Source organism: Paramormyrops kingsleyae, chromosome 16 (assembly GCF_048594095.1).
Source record: "Paramormyrops kingsleyae isolate MSU_618 chromosome 16, PKINGS_0.4, whole genome shotgun sequence".
Lineage (NCBI taxonomy): Eukaryota > Metazoa > Chordata > Actinopteri > Osteoglossiformes > Mormyridae > Paramormyrops > Paramormyrops kingsleyae.
Window position 1 is genome coordinate 21893774 of NC_132812.1, and position 23112 is coordinate 21916885.

Consider the following 23112-nt stretch of genomic DNA (forward strand, 5'->3'; position numbering starts at 1 on the left):
GTGTCCACATACTCTTTAATGTATGCGATTGGTCGGCCATGTTCTTAGCATCTAATGCTGGAGCAGGTGAGCGAGCAGATGAAAGGGTGGGAGAGACAGGGTTAGGGTTAGGTTGCGGGGCTGGGGGCGGAGCCGTACCTGGGGACTTCCTGGTGGAACGTGTGGCCATCATGTAGGACTGTCGGGGAAGCAGCGGCGAGGATGGGAGGGACATGGACGTCCCTTTGGCCAGGCTCAGGCGAACCAGGTCCTCGGGGACGAGGGAGCGGGAGCCGCCTGGGTCTTGGTGATGGGCCGCCCCACCCAGTGGAAATCTGCGGGGGGCGCTGTGGCCATAAAACTCGCAGGCTGCAGAGGAAGGAGAGGAACAAGGCTGTGTTTATGCCAAGGGCCACTGGCTTGAAATGGCAGTTCGCTTAAATCCTTCCTAGGGAAGATTCCCCATCTTTCCGGCCTTCCTTAATATCTGCTGACCCTGCGCAGCTTCAGACAGCCAATCAGATCTGCTCACTGACTGCGCCGGCTGCACAGAAACCAGCCAGCCTTCTGGAATTGCAGGCAATTAAAAATCACAAGGAGCAGACACATTAAAATACAGTGGAATCCCTTCATATGCTTGTGAGTGGCTTTATAATGGCGATCTCAATCTCAACAAATAATCGCAGGAAAAAACGAACAGAATGACCATGTCAGTTGCTAATTACAGATGTCTTAGGTCATGTTTATTTATCACTCAGGAATAATTAAGCACAAATAGGCATGATCGTCTCTCTCGTGCTCAAAGCGTCCTGTTGAAACACCATCCTGATTCGCAGAGGGCTGTGTCCCAGTACTCCTAAACATTCAGATGAAAGGGGGATGCTCAGATTAAACCTTATTTAAGGTGGCACATGGCCGCAGCGGTCGAACCATGAGATGCCCACATATCTGTAGGTGGGGGGGGCTGGTGAGAAGCTGTCAGACAACAAGGCCGCCAGTCATGGGCGTCCTGACATTAACGTGGCAGGAGAGGGGAGGACCTGGCCAAACGGCACCTCCCGGTCCTAAAGCCCGCCAGACGCCGTCGGTGGGGAAATCGCTCGCCTCGCAATTCCGCGGCGTGGGTGTCCAGGAGGGGGGCTCTCTGCGGGCCGGAGCTCCGCACCAAAGGCCTGTGTTTACACTGACAGATGGCTGCTGGGAGAGCAGCACAGGTGCTTTTTATAAAAAGACACGTTCTCTTTGCGCGGCGGTATGAACACAGGCATCTGAGGAGAAGCAGGCGTGGCGGAGAGATTTTTTTTTAGTTTTTAGGGTTACCGTTAGGAAGTGCTGACCCCTGACATGACTAAATTTAACCCCCCCCAGGTGCTAAAACTGTTTCACATCCATTGAAAATTCAATGAATTTTAGAAAAAGTAATGAGTTGTGTCAGTGTTGAGAAGTCAGCTGAACCCACCTTCCCAAAGACTCCCTCCCTCACACACACACACACACACACACGTTTGCAGTCATATATTTATTGGGAATCTCCTTTTAATTTAGTGTAAAAAACCCTAATCCCAACAATGATAACCCTAACCCTACCCAGCACTAACCTTAACCATAAGTAACAAATAACATACTTTGGCTTTTTTAGTTTTTTGATTGCAGTTGAGCTTCCCCTTGGAAACATCATTCCCACAATATCAAAATGTATACATAACTACCCCCACCCCCCCACCACCACACACACACACACACTCAGGACCGGCTGACTTCATAAGCACCAGCCCACCCCAAACTTCCCCTTTCATGGCCGCCAATCCCCCCCCCCGCCCCAGTCCACCCACAGCTTAAAACCTTCTGCTCATGCAGTTCTGAGTAAAGAGCAGGAAAGGAGCTGGATTGCCCGCCCCCCCCCTCACGGCGGCCCGCGCCAGAAGCAGAGCCGGGCAGCCCCCAGGTTCCCAATTTGGGGATGGGAGCTGCTTCTGGCCTGACCCAGGGGCCAGCAGTGGTGTGGAGAGGGGCCAGCGATTGCCCGCTTGAGTGCATGCTGGAAATCAGTGCTGGCAGCCAGAAATAAAAGGGGGGGAAGGAAGAAGGGAGAGAGCGAGAGAGAGAGAGAGAGAGGGAGGGAGAGGGAGGGAGAGGAAGTAATATGGCAGCGTGTGACAGGCCCAGGGCTTCCGTGGTGTGGCCTGCAGGTTACTGATGAGGTACAAGACGATTAAAAAACATATATATTAAAATACCCATTTTCACTGCAGGCCGCAGAATGTCCAGAAACGATGGGCCTGTTTGAGAATGTGCTGGAAACTCACTCCGGGAAATCGAGAGAGCTCGGTTTGTTAGTGACAAGAACACGGAGCAAACTCCCAGAATGCCCTGCAGCACATCACAGCTGCGAGTTAATCAACCCACATTTGATTAACATTTTTTTAACTTGATATTCAGCACAAAGTTTGATCTTTGATATTTCTGAAGCAAATAGGGACACATTGAGTCCTGCAGACAGTGAACGTAGGAACCCTTAAAATGAAGGTGTTTCCATTGGCAATTGGGTTGAATGTTGGATGGCATGGATGTAAGCATGATGGTGGAGGCAGGGCTCTAAAGCAGCACCAGCCACCAGAGGCTAAGCTCCACCTCGTTGGATTAGCTTTGATAGGTGGTCAAAAGCAGCTTCTATTGGTTGGGAGTTCATACACATTAGCCATCAGAAGCAAAAGCCAAACATGTACCCAGAAATATATGTAATGCTGTGGTATTAGGTTCCATAATCAGTACCCCCTGTTGTTATGGTGGAAGATGCACTCAATCATGCTGAGACCACATGACTTTGGCATATCTGGCTTGCAGAGATAACACCCCCAGAAGCGTGTAACCCATAAACCCATAAACCTGTCCCGTCTGGCTGGACGGCCCCATTTATTGTTTTGGTTTTCGTGACACCATTTGTCTGTTGAAAGTTCTAGTTTGAACTGCAGCTGGAGAAGCAGAAGCATCTGATGAGCACTCTGAAGAACGTCCTTCAGAATGGGGCCGTGCTGTGCTTATTAGCAGTCCTTTCCTGCACGAACGCAGTCCCCCCCTGCAATCTAAATCCTGACATACAAACCTGGAGCTGGAGTGTTTGGCCATGGATGCCTTTTGCTGGAACTATGAGTCTGTTGGAGACCCCCTAGGACACAGCTCCTCCGCAAATTAATGTTACAAATCCAGACACGAGAAGAGTCCAGTCAGAAAACAGCAAGCAGGCCGCTGCTCCCTTGTTGTTTGGCTGATAGTGTGCATAACCCAATCACAGCCTCAGATGTCTGAGAGCGGGCAGGGTCTTCGTTCAACCCACCCAATGATACTAAATTCCTTTAAGAGACAGTGATGTTTTTTCTTGATTTCTAACAGTAGAACCTCGTGATTTCACTCAGTTGCACTGAATTGTGCAGAACTTTGATGGTGACACTTGCAGGCTTTTCCTCATTTTTCCCAACCAGCTCTCTTTTATTCAACCAACCACAACACAGCTGGAGAAAAAAAAATGCACGTTATAGCAAAATGTAAGCACTTATCCATGAAAGCACGGCAAAAAACGGGGAGAGGGGAACAAACCTCTGGGCCAAGATGAATATGCAACAGCAGCAATGATTGGGGGGTTGATGGCCATTAAAAACGGGAGGAACCACATTAAAAAGCCAGAGAGAATGCAGGGCAGGACCGGCTCTCGTGGTTAACGGTGGTCAGCTGCTGAGGTTCAGCCGGGAGGGAGTCCAGCACCCCAACCCGCTACAGTTATTTCGGAGACTCTCCGAGCTCCGACCCAGGCCTACAATTTGAGCCCTGGTGTGGACGGGAAATGTCCTCCTTGTAATTATACCGCACCAAGCCAAGAGGGATAGAAAACAGACTCCATTCCATTACAAATCATCCCAGTCTTCAAATGGCACGACCCGCTGCCAAGCTTTCGATGAAACCTTATCGTAGCATTTAAAGTCACACCTCCAACTGAAATCGACTATCTGGGGGACACCTCACCCCCCCCCCCCACAGCAAAGCTAAGCTGACTCTGCTCTACAAAGTCTCTTTTTAACTCTGACTATGGTTTAACTTTGACTAAGGTCTCTGGAGAAGGGACTATTAATTTTACCCACTGCTTCACTTGAAGGGAATGATTTTACCCAAGACTTTTATAAGCAGGAATCTCTGGTGCTCCTTCCAAGCTTTAGGAAAAACAGGAACCAGAAAATGACCACACCTTCTGTGTTTAAATATGGTGTTATGGGGCGTGTCCAAAAATGACCCCGCCCACCGAGGTAGAACATTATATAAAAAGCATGTTAACTTACAGACATTACCAATGGATCAGGCAGATATACATAGTATCACATTTCAAAATTCTGCTTGACAGCTTCCCAGCAATTTGTGCTAGATCTTGATCTGGAGTAGATCTTCTTGTAACTCAGTGTTTTCTCACTTTGACGGAGGTGACGAGGAGGTGGAGGAAATGTCCTTGCAGATACATAAAAATCTGGCTCTCTGGATCCTATGGTGGTTCTTCATGAAGCAGGAGAATCACGACTTGACAGCATGTGTAAGTGACAGCTAGCGTTAACCACTTCCCCGCAGACCCGCTAAAGATCTGCTAAATGTTGGACAAGCACACTGAACGTCAGTAACATTATAGCATAATATGACGCCCTTTCTAAAAATGCCAGACAGGAAGGGGGAAACGTTCCCACGAGGAAAGTTAGTCAGTCAGACATGATTGCGAGGCCTGACGCGTTGAAGTGAGATTGACGGAGAGTTCCCCGCATTGACAGGTAGACCGGTGTGTGCGCATCAGATAGCGCGTCTCAGAAAGCTCCAGATGGTTCATAACCACTCTTTCTTGGGCAAGCCCTTCTTACCATATGATCACTGCAACCAAGACCTGTCTGACAGGCTGCTATAGAGCCCTCAGGAGATAACTGACATCGCCGCCCCCCCCCCAACCCCTCCCCTGCTGTTAAAAAAAAAGAAGAAAAAAAACCCTCCTTTTCTCCCCCAAGAACACTACATAATAGCCACCCGCATGTCGCTCCAGATCCCCAAAGGAACAGAACAGACTTTACCCGGAACTCACAATTACTTCTGTTGCCTAGGTGTTGTTATAGCAACAGCCACAATACACAACTGATTATGTAATCCCTGGGTAAAACAAAAAAAAAAAAAAAAAAAAGGAATCACACACCTTTTCCAACAAGGACAGGTAGCAAAGAGTGAGATGAGGAGGAAAAAAAGGCAAAACAGTATGAAAAGCGTGTGTGTGTGTGTTCACTGTGGGGGCTGGCTGTAGACGTATCCTCAGTATGCATGATCTTATGCCACAGCTGAGAAACCTCAGTGAAAGTTCAGATCCTTGCATTATTTAAACCTACTTGCAATAAGCCCTTTGCAATATCAAGGACTGCGACTGACACCAGCCTGCATTCAGAAATATTAGTAACACATTAGCGAAACTGTTGCTGACGGAGCCACTGCTCATCTGTGTTAACAGGGCCCACGATGGCGCAAATCCGCCCACCCAACATTGAGGCTTCGCTGTCAGTCAGTGCTGACCAGGAAGAAAAAACACTTTCCCTGAGTCTTTGGAACACAAACCTGGGCTGAAGCAAGGCCACTATCATCATCATCATCATCGAAGCTGATGACGGCAGCAGCATCGTAAACTTGAACCAACATGGCGGCATCTTCAGAGGGATCACCACCCTGGGTCCATGCAGTGGAGGGCTCCTGTTCACCCCCAAGCCCCGATGCCGCCTCTCCTGACCTCAGAGACCCAAAAGGTCACGCTGCCCGTCTGCACCACGCTGCCGTTTTGACACCTGCTTGACGGGTCTCCTCACACCTTCACGAGAGCCCCCTGAAAGCCCCCCCACCCCCCCGTCTGTCCACCGGGCTCTAACACCACCTGTACACGACTTTGGCGGCTGGACATGTGTGGGTCATGGGCCAGGCTGCACTGCAGAAGACGGGACGGGGTGCCGATTGCGGTCCCACCCCCAATTTTAATAAACAAATAAATAAATAAAATCAGGGTTCGCTGAGCCGTGAAAGAACCCCCAAAGGAACAAAAAAAAAAAAAAGCCACGACAAGAACAAGGCAACTGAAGGACCCTTTCATGCTCTACTTTGCAGTGGTGCTCTGGAAGTTAATCTATGATTGATGACTTCCTGCCACGACACCTTTTCTAAGCAGCCCCCGATTTCATTAAGGCTGGCCCGCCACTCCGCGGGGTCCTCAGCAGGGGGCACTGAAGTTCAGAGGTTAAGGACTTGCTTTCAGAGACAGTAACCTGAGCCACCGAGCCAGAAGATGCCCTAAGAATGATGGCAGTGGCCCCCCGCAAAGGAACCGTCTGCTCTATGTGCTGTTGTCCCACAAACAGGATTCAGGTCCATAAAGGTTCTATTCAGCTGCTACCCCGATCATCTATCCATGTAGATAAATATTTACATTGTAGTTTTGCGGGGATGTGAATCTCAACCTGACAGATCCAGGCCCGTAAGCTGACTATGAACCTGTAGATTCACTGCAACCCAGCACTGAAGAAGCGATTAAAGAAGATACACTACATGGCCAAAAGTATGCAGCCACCAGCTTGCGCTACATCTCATTCTGAGACCAAAGGGATTAATATGAAGTCGGTCAGCCCAATGTTACTATAATTGCCTCTGCTCTCCTGGGGAGTCTTTCCATTAGATGTTGAAACATTGCTGGGGGAATCTGTAGCCATTTGTGTTAGGTATTGATGTTGGGTGATCAGGTCCCTACCTGTAACCTTTTGACTGACCAGTTCACACCTGAACTTGCTCCCAGATGGTTTGACCTTCGCAGTCACTTCACTTGAGGAAATGTGACCGACTAGTTGGAAAGACGGCGTCCAATGCTGGCACTGAGTGGAAAGTCATTAACCTCTTCTGTACAACCACCAATTCTGCTGATAATGTTTGTTACAGGAGATCGTGAGACTGAGTGCTTAATTATACACCTGTGTCAGCAATGGGTGTGGCTTGACTGGGCAATTCCTCTAATTAATAAGGGTGTCCTGATACTTTTGGCCATACAGCATAGACGAAAGAGCCCTCACACACCTCCAATCGATGACCTCACTACCGGTTCCTGCCGGACTATCTGGGCCAAGGAAGGAACGGAAAGCCTCGCCTGTTTGGTTGGTGCCCCCTCACCTTCCAGGCGTCAAGGTGCCATAAAACGCAGATTCATTCTGTGCTCGGCGGTAGCGGCTCTCGCTCCGTCACAACAGTGATGGCCCATTTCCTGTGTTGTCACTTCCTGTGCCACCCTTCCGCCCAATCTCTCCAATCGAGTAGTAGTTGATTCGACACTCTGCTTTTCAGTATCTGACACCGTCGGAATATAAACAGGGTTTATTACAAAACACAGGAGAGAAACCCTATGGCTAGCCATCGCCACACTCTCTCCTCGCTGAGCTCTGGGCTTCCTGCGGACCCCCCACATCGACTGGGGTTCGACTGTCCACAGCTCCCCGACCTTCCCACCAACCCTTCTGCAGTGGTCTGACGGGGTGGGGTGGGGTGGGGTGGGGTGGGGGGGCTTCATCCATACAGCTCACACTCACAGGGGAATGGGACGCAGGTGTATATTCCAAAGGCCACTCATCAGCAAGAGGAAGGCACTCTGTTTAACCTCCTCGCCTTTGGGGACCCACAACAAAAACAGAGGTATATACACGTATGGACACCTTCACCTTAAATGCTTTTATTTTGACAGGAAACTACAGCCTTCTGGGTAAGCAGCCGAGCTGATAGCAAAGCACACAAATGGCCCTGGAAACTGGGGTGATAACCCATAAAAGGTCACTGCGGGGATTTACTGGATAAGATGGCATGAGACCAAACAAGACAGGATGATATACAGTGGTACCTTAGAACTCGAATTTAATCCGTTTATCAGTCGTGATCGAATTTTCCCCATAAGAAATAATGGAAAACCAATTAATTGGTTCCTGGCCTCAAAAAAATTACACCTAAATATGTTTTTTTTTTAGCACTTAAACACAAAATGAACCGGATAAAACAAGATAAAAGCCGTCTTGGCTTACATGTTCCAGCTCATATAGGTATTTAAAGATAGAAAGTATCTATGCGACTCGTTTAGGACATTCATACTGTGGGATATTGTGTGTGATGTACATATTATATTGGGGGACCAAATGTCCCCACAGTTTGATAACCTGTTTTTTTTTCACCTTTTGGGGACATTTTTCTCGGTCCCCACAAGGGATAATAAATTGTATAAAAATCTGCAACTGCAATCAAAAAACTGAAAATGCCAAAAGTTTTGAATTCTGTTTGGATACTTATGGTTAAGGTTAGAGCTGGGTAGGGGGTCATTGTTGGGATTAGGGGTATATGCCCGTAGAAATGAATGGGTGGTCCCCACAGAGACATGAATACAAACGTGTGAGTGAGTGAGTGAGTGAGTGAGTGAGTGAGTGAGTGAGTGAGTGAGTGAGTGAGTGAGTGAGTGAGTGAGAGAGAGATATGAGGAGTCACCACCTTAGAGGGGACAGTACCTCACGGTGTTGAGCCAAAACATTTCGAAACATCACAGCAATGACATGTCTCAGGGTGTTCGGTATCACCACCCTGCGGACACCACGGGTCCGGCCACGCCCCTCACCATTGTTTGTCTCCTGCACCATGCCAGCACCTTTATGTGTGCATAGCGCACGAGAAGACCTGTGAAACTGAGAAGGAGGGATCTCCTGAGCTCAGCCTGGGTCAAGGAAACAATAGAAAAACTACAGTCATCAGAGCCCGGAGCACGGAGCCAGAGGTCTGGGCGGCACCCAGAGGCCATTGTGTCCATATTCCATATGATACCAGGGACTGGATGCCATGCGGCCTGACATTAAGCTTTGAGCTACAGATTAAATCAGCTGCCAGCACCTCAGCGGCTAACAGACTCCGTAACTGGCAGCTTATAAGTGGTTGTATAGTTTAGATGAAAATCTACATTGTTTTAGCAATACGGTGACAGTGAAACCAACCATTTACACAACAGTTAAAGTTACATGCTAACGAAACACATACATTCCACGGCAAATACTACACAGTTATGACACAGTTAACCGAAATACACAAATGCACATATTAATTTACAATATTTAAATGAGTCATCTCCTTTATTAAAATGACTCATGCACTCACCACAATAGGTTTAACTGCCCTCTGTATGTGTGTCTGCTGCATCGAAAACATTCTGTGCCTTCTAGGGTTGTGGTGTGACATTAAACAAACAAGGCGGAGACACATAAATAAGCAACAGATTGTTCTAGTGGCGAGTTCTTCTTCAACATTGACTGAAGTGTACGGCCACCTTAAGCTCCTTCGAAAGCTCCTCCTGCTTTGGACTTTGCCGAAGCAGCTACCTAGAACCGTACAAAGGATAAAAAAGATTAAAATATCCAAAAAAGGAGCTAAATAATTACCTTTGCCAAGCAGCCCAGCGTCACGGCATAAAAAAACATCTAAAAAGGTGTGGAATAGCCATCCCACCCCCTGGGGGGCATAGTCGTCTGGGCAGGCATTCAGCTAGTGCCATATTTACAGCTGGCAGATGTGCTGTGGTGACGTTCCCAGCAAGGTCCCCAATACAGCGTCACCGACAATCGTGAGCAGCACACCCTGGGGGCCCTAGGACCGCAGCAGCCCACACCGCGGGTAACGGCCTCGTTTTCCCAGCTCCTACTCACCTGTCGGCAACAAAGTCCCTGAATCGGGAGCCGTCAGCATTGAAACAAATGAGCGTTTAGGAAGAGGGCCACCCCCCCCAGCGTGAAGAAGTTGCAAGAATGGGGGGGGGGGATTTCACTGAGGAAAGAAGGGGAGATCGAGCGGGTGTTTACTAACCACAGAGCATTTCATTGTTCCTGGGGAAACATCCCCTATTGACAGAAACCGTCACAGAATAAACTGTGTTTTCTTCACGTCGGATTACCAGCACCAGTTTACCAGCCACGGTTTAACTACCATCCCATAACCTTCACCTAACCAGCTCTAGCCCCTTCTGTGTGCAATTCCCGCATCAGCGCAGAGGGGAAATTATTTCGCCCCATGGATGAAATGAGGCATCTGTGGGAAGCGGGACATTTTCGTGGCGATGGGGAGGTTTCCAACCGCGGGTGAACCACCCTCAGATGCACCGAACCCTCTACCAGAACAGCAACAGGAAAGGGTCATGAGGAAGGCTCCCTGGCCAGCAGATACAAAAATACAACCCCACCTCCAAATTACCCACAATCCCCTCTGACAGCTGTGACGTCCTCCTGTCACTATGTAGCATTAATTCTGTTAGCAGAGGCTACAGCTTTTGGACTTGAAAGAAAAGGCCTTTTTCTGGAAGAAAAGAAAAACAGCATGCTTCCTGTAAAATTGTCCACAAGTAAAAATGTCATTTTTTTCCCCACTTGAGTTTCGTAAAAGGCACTCAACTTTTCTTTGACTGCATAGCCACCATGTCTCTCGTGCTGGAGGGGCGGTAAAATATGCTGCTGGCTCTAAATGGTGTGTAAACAGTAAACCAGCGGGGGGGGGGCAGCCCGCTTTTAGGCCGCGACGCCCTCCTCCTCCTGTGGTCTCGTTAAGGACCGTGTCAACATGCCCGTATCCTATAAGCGATTCACAGAGGCCAGGCCGGGATTCCCACAGCGGACAACAGCAGTAAATAAAAGCGACGACCACGCCAGTCCGCCCTCTGCGGTTTCCCATACATGCAGGACGGCAGCGGCGGAGGAGGGGTACAGCGCCCCCGGGAGTCACGTGACCTCACTACTGTCTGCGGCTGCTGATGGCCATGTGGCCTCAAGGTGTGTAAAGGAGTCATTTACGGGAGCAGCAATAACCCTCTGCTCCCCCCCCCCCCCCCCCCCCGAGGGTGAGGAGCTGGACCCAGCATTAGGACGGTACAGGCCAAGGTCTGTTTATTTTAGAAATATGCATATTGTATCTAAAACACATTAAACATATTATATGTGCTCAGACATTAAGCAACAGATGAAAGGCATCGAAAAATTTCACCAGATGGACTTAAGCCAGATAATTCTGAACAGACGGTTACAAAAAAAAAAAAAAAAGAGAAATGGACTGTTTAATTGGACACGCCTGAGGGGCCTGTGGATTGGTGGCCAGGCAGGGCTGGTTCTGTCAGGAAGCGGAGGCGCCATGCTAACAGCGGTTCTTTATTAGTCAGAATCAATTCATCCGGAGAAGTTCAGGCACTGCGACGAGCTCTGGGACCGCGGTGAGAAGAGCGACCGGGCCCAGGACAGCGAACGGGCGACCGGGCCGAGGACTTTTTGCAGGTGCCTTTGCGAAAACACCCCCCCCCACCCCAATCATGCTTAAGGACACGAGGCCCAAAGCCACCCTAAAGGCGTTAAAGAGAACACGTCGACTCGGGACACACACATTACTTAGTGCCAGTCAAAAGTTTGGACACACCTACCCATAGAGAGGCTATAATTATTCTAAAATGTAAAGAATAGTACAAAGACATCGAAACTGTAAAATAGCATTGCTGGTTCAAATCCCTGGATCGGCAGAGTGATCCCACCATTGGGCCCTTGAGCAAGGCCCCTAACCCCACTGCCTCCTCTATGCCAGTTTCATTGTGGTCTCCGGAGATGCTTTTCCAGCTGTCCTGAAGGACTTCCGACATATGCTGTGCACTCGCTGGCCGCTTTTCCTTCACCCTCTGGACAAACTCCTCCAAAACCATTTGTACTGAGTTTAGGTCAGGTGACCAGGTCAGGTGACCAGGTCATATGACAATATCACTCTCCTTTGTAGGTGGCGTGTGCAAGCTTTTGACTGCTTCTGTATGTCACTAGCACATGCACTAGTGGGCTCTGGTATCCAAGTAACCCTTGTTAACCCAACTAATGATTCCAGTGTCTGCTGCAGAAGGCAGATTTCCTTGATTTTATGGGCTTTTCCCTGCGGGCGAAGCTGTCAGACAGTGAGGAGCCCTCCCCCTCCCCCTCCCCCCAGCCCCTCACCTGAGCTGTGACTTAATTACGGACCAGCCGGCGTTCCCTCATCCACACTTTCCGTCGTGCATCGTGTGGTGCATGCCCCGCATCGCAATTCACCACCTCCTGTGCATGTCAGCAGCACAAACAGCATGGCTCTCAATCAACTAGCAGGCCGCTAATCAAGAAGTGAAACGAGTTTTTCAAAGTTGGCATGGTTTCCGGCGCTTGCTGGGGTCTCGCCTGCGCTCCCTGCTTGCCCTGCGCTTCCACCTCAACCTGCATTACTGCTATCACCACACCAAAATTTCAAATTTCGATACAATACCAGGAAAAATACTGAAATTCGAGACTCAACATAATTTAAAGCGATGGAAAAATTTCAAATGCAATTTTGTTTGCAGTAAAAACTTTACATCCTTGTAAACTGATGTCACTATATTTAAAAAAAAAAAGCCTTGCTAAACGTCCTCTGGTTTACGGTCTTCATTTAGCACAAAGTATCTCTAGACACCCCTCCAGCTAAACTCTTTGTTGATTAAGCACAACGGAGAAAGTTCTGACACTTCAGAGCTAATCATCTCAGTGACACCCTGTGCGCGAGACTGCAGGTCTAGGTGCAGGTCTAGGTGTGCGCATTGGGAGCCTGCGAGCCTCAGTCATCAGAGCAAACAGGAGGTGTGGGCTGTAGAGTCAACACCATGAAAATATCGAAACAGTTTTATACAAACAGAATCGATTCTATCGGTACTTTTGACAACACTAACCTGGACCCAGTCAATCTGACCCGAAACCACCAGAGCCAGAGAGTGGCATGGCACCTAAACACCTGATCTCAGGACTTCCATCCTTATTTATCGCACTGCTGCTGCGGACTCGGAACACGTTACAGAATTAGGACTAAACTAGTTTCTTCAGAAAAAATAAAAGGCAACAGCAGCTGACCAGTGAGACCCAGAAGTGACTGTGCATGAAGAAGTGTGCCGCACTATTAAACAATAACAGCCACCCAATCCATTTTTGATTTGATATGAATAATAAACCAAATCTAACCAAGGCAGCATCCACACACCCCCATCCAACAGAAGGTGCGGTGAATATTTTATATGCAATAAGCCCCAACGGAGGCATACGGCCTCATATTTTGTGAGTGAACACAATCTGATTAACTCAGCTTTCCCTGGGGTGGGGTGGGGTGGGGCGGGTTGTGGGGGGGGAGGCCGTGTTACTAACCTCGTTTGCGGTGCAGGCCACAAACGAACACCTCTGTCCAGCCACAGTCGCTGCACCACGGGGTGAGAGACCCTGCGGGGGCCAGCAAGCCCCCGGGACTCGGCACAGAAGTGACCGGAAGCTGCAGCCGGCATGCTCAGGAAAGCACACAGCGTTCCGGGGACGTGCCGAGTGCGTTTCATGAGTCCAGGCACTCGTCAGACTTGCTCGGAGAAACGCCTGACACATTTCCTTATAATTGTGCAGACTGAGAACAAGGAACGTGAACCTTTTATAAACGAGGCTAATTAAGTTTCTCCCATGTTTCCAGGCTTGGAAAGGATGAAATTAAAATTTCTATATACTGAACCAAAATCACAGGGCTCAGCCTGCACTTTAGAAATGCTTTGAAACTTCATCTGCTGTAACATTAAGATGAACACGGTCATCAGCAAAAGAGAACCAGCGTTCATCATGCAAGCTGTGATTTCTGCATTTAAGTTGCATTCTGCGACTATCCTTGTGCCATACTCTTCATTTTTGGGAACACCTGTTCGAATCAGCATGACCCACATCGACATAATTCAACTGGGAAATGAAAGGAAAATTATTTGCTTGCCGATCTAACTGTCAGCCAATAATGGCTTGTATCCGACGATGATGGGAAACCATGTGATCACCAAGTCAACCAGACAGCTCATCTGTGTCACTAAGTTTGCAGCCAGTGAGCAGCTGGGAGGCGGGGCTTCATGCCGTTCTCACAGTTACCATGAGGAAAGGGTGTGACTCAGCCGGTGGCGGGCAAGTCCTTACTGGATAAGGAAACAGCAATCCACCAATCATTCTGGCTTAGCAGGACTCCTGTGCTGGGGCTTATTTACAGAGGGGTTGTGGGGGGTTGAACTCGGATAAGTTTTAATTGCGCCTTTCCCCACCCAAAGACATCTAGAAAAAAATATTTCAATACCATATCCTTATGAAATGACTTTTTCCACTACACATTTGTGCTTATGGGAAATTATACCATGGCACAGCTGAATTCTCAAATCTGATTGGTCAGAGGGGTGTTAATTTTCTATTACCGGAAATGTACTGCCAGGCAGGCGAATCAGTGATAAAATCGATGCACTATTATAATCTTTAATTCTAACTAACAACACTTAAAATTCAAGACCTACAACACAATTTAATACCTAGAAAGGGGCAATTTTGCTCCAACGCCTGGCTTATGGTTTTAGCAGTGCACGATTTTCGAATTAGCGACGGTGGCTATGGGCTTATCTAAGCGAAATGCTACATCTTTGGCTCCACTTTGCGTCGGGCGGTTCTTTGCCTCGGCGGCTGTGCGTTCAAAGACATGTAAGGCACAGCTTGTCATGTATTAACCTTTATGTGATGATTCTGTTAAAGTTATTAAGTAGATAAAGATTTCAACAGCAAGATACCTACTGGGACTTGACTGGAAACCTCCCTTAAATTGCCACTTTGCCCCAATATCAAGATCATAGTGCAGGAAAAGCTAATTGTTTAATTAGTGGATGGGGGAGGGTCCTCTCACTTTGTTCGGTCATGAGACCGGCCGTCCAATGGAGGGCAGCACACATTGGCAGCCTGGCTGCTTATTGGTTAGTGACGAAGAGGCCGACAGCAAGGACAAGTCCCAACCAAACCGGTGCTGGAAGCCAGCAGAATGAGTAGGAGCGACAAGACTGTCAAACTCCACCACTGAAGGCGTGCCAGTCAGCCCCCCCCCCGCCCCCCACCGCACCGCTGAAGCGTTTTCTCACGGGTGTGCAGTTACGTGTCAGCGAGCGATTTATGACTGACGGCGGCATGCTGGAATGCGGCGAGCCCACGAAAAAATGGAAAACATGGAAGGAGTCCCGTCCCTTCCCGCCCCCCTCGCCCCCCCGTACTCACCACTGTACTACAGAGAGGCGGATGGCAGAAGCAGATTATCTTTTGTAGGACAAAGGTGTAGCCACAGCAGGAGACGCACACAACTACACAGACACACCTGACAGAGCTCAGCTGTATCCTGCTGAAAATTTTATGAGATTCCGCTGAATATTTTTCGGAGGCAAGACTTGCTTTGCAGCTTAATTTAGACCCTCAGAGGATTCAGCATTGCCCACCTCCAGCTCCGAGACGGCTCAGCAGCTCGGGAGAGTAACTGAATCCTCCGGTGTGGCTGTCGCTTGACTAGTGACGGAAATGTACGCCTAGAAACTGTCACAGAACGTGCCGGATTCTGACAAGTGAAACACGAAACGGCAACATGTTCACGTTTACGTTAGTTACCGGAATGTAGCGTGGACTCGCTACGCAAGAGCCCCATTTGAGGGTACGACGTTAAGAGTGCATGGAACACAACAGGATCTCCCAACACCAAGGGAACATAGAGAGACAAGCACAGTTATGGCCAATGAGGATGATCCAGACAGCCTGGGCAACAAATAGTAACGTTGTCTCCTTGGTGGATGGGGATCGGACCCCTCGCCGCTCTCTCGGTTAAGGTCGGGCCCCAGAGGTCATTAAAGGAGAGGAAGACCCCCCCCCGCACATACCTGGCTCCCCTCTGCTCCCCTTTCCGCTCTCTCTGTTCTTCTTCAGCACAGCTTTGAACATGGCGTGCTTCCTGGGCATCTACGTCACCAACTGTCGGGACAAAGCCAAGATAGTCTCAGTCACAGTCAGCACAGCTAGTGCCCGTAACCCCATCCCACCCTCCGATTTGACCCCGGTGCCCCCCCCCCCCCCATTCCAGCTAAGAATGAAGTAGCATGTGACCAGGAAAAACACAGTATCTTCTCTCTCACGACATGTGGACATTCGCCAATCACCACAACGTGCAGAGAGCTGGTGAAACCATAAATATGTTCTTTGTGAAATAATTTTAAAAAGACTAAACTTACGGCAGGTGGTCATGGCCTGCTACAAAATCTGAGGGATTGCAACACGAAGGCAGAGCCGCCTACCCATCAGAGGGTTCAGGGCCTCGTCACCTTGGCTCTTTGAGGGCCAGATGGTTCCTGAGTTCCACAGACTGCCGGGGGTGATGTGAAACTCAAGCAGAAACTCGGGTAATGTCATGCTACTCACTGGCGATAAGCGGCAGATCACAGTCTCAGATTATTTTGGTCTTTCCGAGCAGAAGAGGTCTGAGAACGCGGGTTTCAAGAACCCCAGTAGCTGTGCCCTGTGAGGCCGGCCAGCAGGCCCCCGGGGACAGCTGCCCCCCCCCCCCGGCGGAGCTTAGCGTGACCCTGGAGCACCGAGGACTGGCATGTGCTGCCGGATCCGCCGCTGGCCGATTCATATGGGGAGCCGACTCCTGACTGAGGGATCCGCTGGATCTCAGAACCATACCCGAGATAAGCGGCTGGAGTCTGTGCCACGGAGATCGCAGCCTTGGCACAACGCTGGGGGGCAGCATCTCCTGAGCAAAGCCAGCAGCACAGCGGCACCGAAGCGCGAGTCGCCTGCTTGCCAGGCATTTTGGTCAGCAGGCAATCGAGGTCTAGATGACTCACCCTAAACATTGCGGCCCCAAATATATAGATATAGATATATAGATATAGATATATAAACGCTCTTTCTGCAGCTCTCCTCTGAATGCCTTTCAAAGGAACAGAGAAAGTACCAGCCTACACTAGTGGCCAAATCTGTGGATACACCTAGAATATTTCTGGCATTGTTTTAAAAATTATTACACCACTATTTGCGGTAATGTTTCAACAATCAAAGAATGTTACAAATATCAGACATAGGACAATTAAATAAGTAACTAGACCGACGGTTGAATAAATCTCTGCAGTCTCTAAATATTGGAAGCGTTTCCACAATTTTGGCCACTAGAGTATATTGGTCCTCAAAATAGCGGGAAACAAAAGCCTCTGTGTTAAGCTGCCAGCTGTCACACACCTCTCTGTCACCGCTGAGGACAAAAACATCGAAGCACAAATGCTGCTGTAAGAGCTGCTAGGTGGAGCTGCTGTGATCTGTGAGCGAAGGGGTCAGGAAGCACACCTGACCGTGCCGGATCTGTGAGCGAAGGGGTCAGGAAGCACACCTGACCGTGCCGGATCTGTGAGCGAAGGGGTCGGGAAGCACACCTGACCGTGCAGGATCTGTGTGGGGGTCCATTGTTTTGTCCACCAGCATTCCTTCATCTGCCATCGGCAAAGGTGCCGTTTTAACTGGCCGAAAGGTGACGTCCAGCTCCATTTCTAATAAACACAGGCGAGACGCCCTCCCCGTACAAACACAACACGGGCTAAACCTGCAACCAGCATTCATGTGGGAAATCAGGACCATGAATTGTCCAGGAAGATGAAATATACAGATGTTTTGATGTGTAGGTGTGAGCAAGATAGTGACCAGCTCATGTCAACTCCCCTGTGTGGGTTTGCATAGATCACATTTGGGGACCAAAATGTTCCCAAAGTGTGGTAAAATCTGAAACTTCCTTACTTTTGGGGACATTTTTCAGGTCTCCATTTGGATGACCTCAATTGTATAAAAATCTGTGAATGTAATCAAAAAAGGAAAAATGCCAATAACCTGTTTTTTTCCCCACCTTGTGCAAACATTTTTTCTCTCACTCGCTTTTACAAAAATCTCTGACTGCAATCAAAAACCTAAAAATGGCAAAAGCCTTGTATTTTGTTTGGTTACTTATGGTTAAAGTTAGGGCTGGGTAGGGGTTAAGGTTGTTTCCCACAGAAATGAATGCACGGTCCCCACAAAGATACAAATTCAAACGTGTGTGCGTGTGTTTACTTCCCGTCATCACCCTAGGAGTGGGCGGCTGACATGACTGTGACTCGCCTTGGTTTACGGCACACTGACTCATGTGAGGAGTCATTAATCCTCATGACCCCCGTGGTCCTTTCCGCACTCCCTAAAATTCATCATTGGTTGCACATGTCATGGCAGAGGCTGAAGGAAACCAGGTGGGTGCAGGTTCATATCCGAAGGAGGAGGAAGCCTTAACATCACCCCTTGGCCGAGTCGCGTTTCTCTAAGCAGATGCCTTGACGCTTACACGCCAGCCACAGCTGGATGATTCACTATTCAGGATAAGAATCTCGCTCAAGGCACCAACCCTTGTGTACCAAACTGGGGAACCTCACAGCAATGGTGCCCATTGTCCGATGGCTCTTCCTTCCCTTTAGCTTGCAGCAAGAAGAATGAAGTTCATACAGTGTTCACCACTGCAAGTCCATACTACCAACTGGTAAGTATATTTAGCAAATAAATCACTGTCCTCTGAATGCCACTAGGTTCCCTCCTTGTTAACCATTCTGCTTGCTTATCACCTTCAGCCAACACTATTATCTGGCCCAAAACCAGCAGACATCTACAGGAGACAGGCTGTCCAAAGTGATCGTCCCACTTTCTTCTCCAGTATGGTCGTAGGCCAAGCAGCCATAGGAAATTAGAGGGGACAGCAATCCATATTTTAACGAGCTGGACCATTTACCATACCAGCCGCTAAAACCATTTATTCCAATGCAAGAAAAATGCATACATGAGTAAAGAACCGATTGCTCTCTGGCCTGGTGAGCACTCTTCCTGTGCCGAGGTCTAGGTGGAAAGCCTTTGAACGAGCTTGGTATTCTTCAGATAAGAAAAGAAAACAAACAGGCGGATGGCATGAATGCAGAGTAAGACTGTTGGCTGACATGATGCTGAAAATACCAGCTGATCCAGTTCAACCACACTGAAGAATGGGCAGCATTAACTGGGGAATTAGCTGGTGTACCGGCTCAGAAACACCGGATTTGTCAAAGACTACCTGAGAGGACACACCCGATGATGACATCATCTACGGCAGCATCTAACCCATCTACAGAGCACCAGAGAAGTACGGCTGCAGGCAATGCGATGACACTTAGACAAAAACATTACGTAAGAAATAAACCAATGACTGCGACTTGGCCATAAATAGCTGTACGTTAATAACGTGATGCCACCTAACTAGGTTACGAATGAAGCCAGAGAAGATTCCACTTTGAGCTGTAAGATGTCATGGGCAGACCCCTGGTTTATATGACGCACATCCGATTCCCAATTCCCCATGGAAACGGTGATGTTCCTCAACCACATGCTTACGCAGGACATTCTGCTTTGCCCGGGACCTGGGCAGCCTGGCTTTTTGGTTGGGTTCTGCTCGCGAAAAGGCTCTGCCGACCACCCGTGGTCGCAGGTGGCGCTGAAAAGCGGCAAGTCGCATATTAATTGTTCTCCTTTAAACAGACCACATCCTCTGTATAAAAGACTTTTCCCACATCGTTATGAAAATAAATGGGGAAAAAAAACTTGTTCTTTTAATGCCGCCATCAAGGACCATTTCCTGTTCGTTCACTACAAAGCAGACATCTGCGCACCAATAGCGGGCTTTCTGTGAATGGAGGACAGCGGGGCTCCTGATTGGATAATCGGGCCGCTATGGGCAAGAGCAGCACCCACAGCAACAGCCTGACAGACAGACAGGCATACAGCACAGAACAATAAATACACACATCTATCCAAACACGATGGCTGATACTGCTCCATCAACATCTCGTATGTCCCAGGGACAGGAAATGAGCCTCCTTCCTGGTTCTCCAGAGTTCTGAAAGGAGGGGGCCTTGCTCTTACTCCAAGCCCCCCCGCACCCCCTACTCCTGACAGCAGAAACAGCAACAGGTCTACAGCAGGAGTAATGCAACGCACATGAAAGCAACAGCTTCCCTTCAAGCCCCCCCCCCCCAAAAAAAAATGCATCTGGAATAACAGGCCACAGTGGGGGGGCTGCAATGTCTCCAACATCTGTGCACCACTGGAAATGCAAAATGGGGGCTCTGGAACAGGACGATCACACAATCCCCCCCCCCCCCTCGCTGGGTGACGCAGAGAATCAGGCTCTTTAAAGAAAGTTACACAGAGCCCACATCAGAGGGAGGTGGAAAGGAACAGCTGGCCGTTTATCCAGCACTCAGCTGATGCTGCTCTCAAGTTCACCTTCCAGGGAGGGGCTTCTGCGTGTAAGCAAAGATCAAGCAATACAGGTGGCAGCAAAGCAGATTTTTGATGTCTTTCTGTGCTTAAGCATCATGACCGGACAACGTTAGATGGAAGACGACATAGCAGCCGGTCCAAGGGGCCCTCAGGTCCTGGCCAGACTGAACCCATCATGGTTCATCACGGGGCACCTTCATGGTGCTACCTGACACCAAGAAAGCAGACAATGACGCCGCTTGCCCTTTGTCATCATCACCCAGATCCTGAATCCTGTCACACGGGGGAGCAGATCAAAAGCAGCACAGGATGATGACAATGCGATTAATCTCCGGCGTGATTACGCGACAGTCAGTGTGCACGAGCACGCCTTTTTAAAAGAAATAATTGATGGGCCCCAAAAGGATGCTGGGACTTGTCGTACACCATATGGCCAAAAGGTATGTGGCCACCCCTATTAATTAGACGAACTGCCTAATTAAGTGACACCCATTGCTGACACAGGTATGTAGTTAAACACATAGTTCTGCAACCTCCTGGAACAATCATCAGCAGTATAATAGATGGTGACTTTCCACATGGCAACATCATAGGACACCAGCTTTCCAACACTGCAAGTGATTGTGAAGATCAAAACATCTGGGAGGCAGCCACACAATCTCACAGGTAGGGAACTGGTCACCCAACATCAGAACCCAACCTGATCTCCTCCAGCCGTGTTTCAACATCTAATGGAAAGCCTTCCTTAATTAAAGAGCAGCGGCGACTACAGCAAAAGACAGACTAACTTCATATTAATTGCCCTGATTTTGGAATGAGATGCTGGACAAGCTGGTGTCCACATACTTCTGGGCAAACAGGAACAAAGTCTTCCCCCCCCACTATATGGTATGGTGAGAGTGATCAAATGTAATCTCTCCGTATTGCGAGATGTGGCACATAGCATGCTCACAGAATTATGGAATCATTTTAATTATGCTCACGCAGCTTTCGGTCCTTTGAGGGTTGTTCTGAAATTGCCATTTCTCTCGGAGCTGAGAGGCTGCGTGAGGGTTTTAATGAGGTCCAGACCCGACACACAACAGCACCAGTGTCGTCAGAAGGCCTTTGGAAACGTGACCTCAGAGAGAGCTAATTAAAGCATTGTGTGGTTTCATGAAAGAACTACAACTGACCTCAAAATAACGAGAAGCCCAAATCTGGCAAATCGGCCTTCTGGAAAGCGACTCTTCTGGAGAACGTTGTGATGTGGATAGGTTACTCCTCTTGGGAGTTGGACCTAGCAACCTTCTGGGATAGCACAGACCTTCACCCTCTGTGCTACATAAACAGCTCCAGATTCCGAATCTCCCTCTCTACTTCGAGCTTCTGTGCAGATGCCCCACCCCTCAAGAGCTCCTCCGATGGTCCACCAGGGTGACTGTGGCCGTTCCAACGGACCTCGTGCTGGATTACTGGCAGGACCTCCAAACTGTGGCTTATTTTGAGGCAGAGAGAGGCAGGCCACTTTCTCCCTGCAATTCCCATCAGTGGGGCTTCTGTCCCAGAATAGAAAGTGATATGGGTCACAGCCACTGGCGGGGGAGGTGGGTTTATAGTAACGACTACAGTCTCAGTTATGGAAACAACAAAAGCCACAGGCACAGTTACAGTAACGAGTATAAGCACAGTCACAGTCTGCAGCAGGACCCTGATGTGACTGAAACCAGGGCCACAGAACCTAAAGCAGTTTGTTTTCAGTTTTACAGGCCAATCAGTCAATCCGAGATTAACAACTAACTGCTGCATGTTTTTAAAGTCAAGTAAAAGCACAAATCAGTGCCAAAGTGGGCTCGGTGACGCGGCCCCCACCCAGCACAAACGGCGTCCAGACTCGCAGGCCATACTGCCGTTTCCCTCCTAAACCCAGAAAAGCCAAGAATTTAGCAGTGCTATTTTTCACCTCAAGCTGTATTTCCAAGACCATGAAGCAGGCAAAAGCCTGCTCTGCCATTTTAAAAGCAAGTCAAAGAACAATGCAGGGCAGCTTTGGGTACCACCGGACAGAATCTTTGCAGCCTGGGCCTGTCTGAGATCTGGAAATCAGCGCAGGGTCCTGCTGTGCCATTAATGCCAGTGTAATTTGCTTCAGCAAAAACATCCACCAGTATAAAACAGCTAAGTCAGCAATGCAGGCCCTAGCAAATATGGGCCAAAATTCACTGCTGGGTAACTGGAATAATAAGGAAAAATAAAACGAGGAAGATGAGGCAGAGGGAAATTATGAATCACTGCCGGTGGCTAGGTCACACCCCCAACCCTACAGGACCTTGACATCCAGCAGCGGGGTGAGACCCAGCAGAGAAAACTTAACACAAGATACAGTTTCACACAAGTAATATAAATATTATAGGTTGACTCAACAATTCTGAAACCAAAGGTTCCACATCAGGACTGTTCATAGCAAGGAAAAACTCATCTGCGCATCACGGGCTGGAGGAAGGGTCCTCACCATGACGATCCCCTCCGCCTGCAGGTCCCCCGTTACCATGGCCACACATCCGCCACAGGCGATCCCCTCTCCATCGCTTGTAGGCATCGGGACACATGCAAAACATCTGACCACCCGCTGATAGTGATTACCGAAGTCTTTACGAGAGGAATAAACAGTGTGAAGCATGGAAAGTTTCAACAAGCAATTGCAGGAGTGTCTGGTAACAGGACAGCAAGGCTGGAATCTGCAGCCCAGAACAGCAGCCGCTCTTCTTTGGATACTGACGGCCTTCCAGCATCTTAATCACCCATTCATGGGCAAATCTCACAGGCCCAATTAACATGGATGCTCCGCAAGATGGAAAGACTGGAAACAGGACTGTGACCAACACAGCAACAGCCCTAC

The 23112-nt window shown here is 48.9% G+C and overlaps 1 protein-coding gene across 3 annotated transcripts in view; it reads right to left on the minus strand.

Moving 5' to 3' along the window:
* The window catches only part of LOC111858297 (protein TANC1-like), an 84661-nt gene that overhangs the window by 55549 nt on the left and 6000 nt on the right, over nucleotides 1-23112 (minus strand). For all 3 annotated transcript variants that reach the window (XM_023839947.2, XM_023839944.2, XM_023839942.2), the window contains exons 2-3: nucleotides 15797-15887; nucleotides 139-348 (exon numbers count right to left, since the gene is read on the minus strand). In XM_023839947.2, coding sequence (XP_023695715.2) covers nucleotides 139-348; nucleotides 15797-15875 — 289 coding nt within the window. In that variant the 5' untranslated portion in view covers nucleotides 15876-15887. The remainder of the gene's footprint in view (nucleotides 1-138; nucleotides 349-15796; nucleotides 15888-23112) is intronic.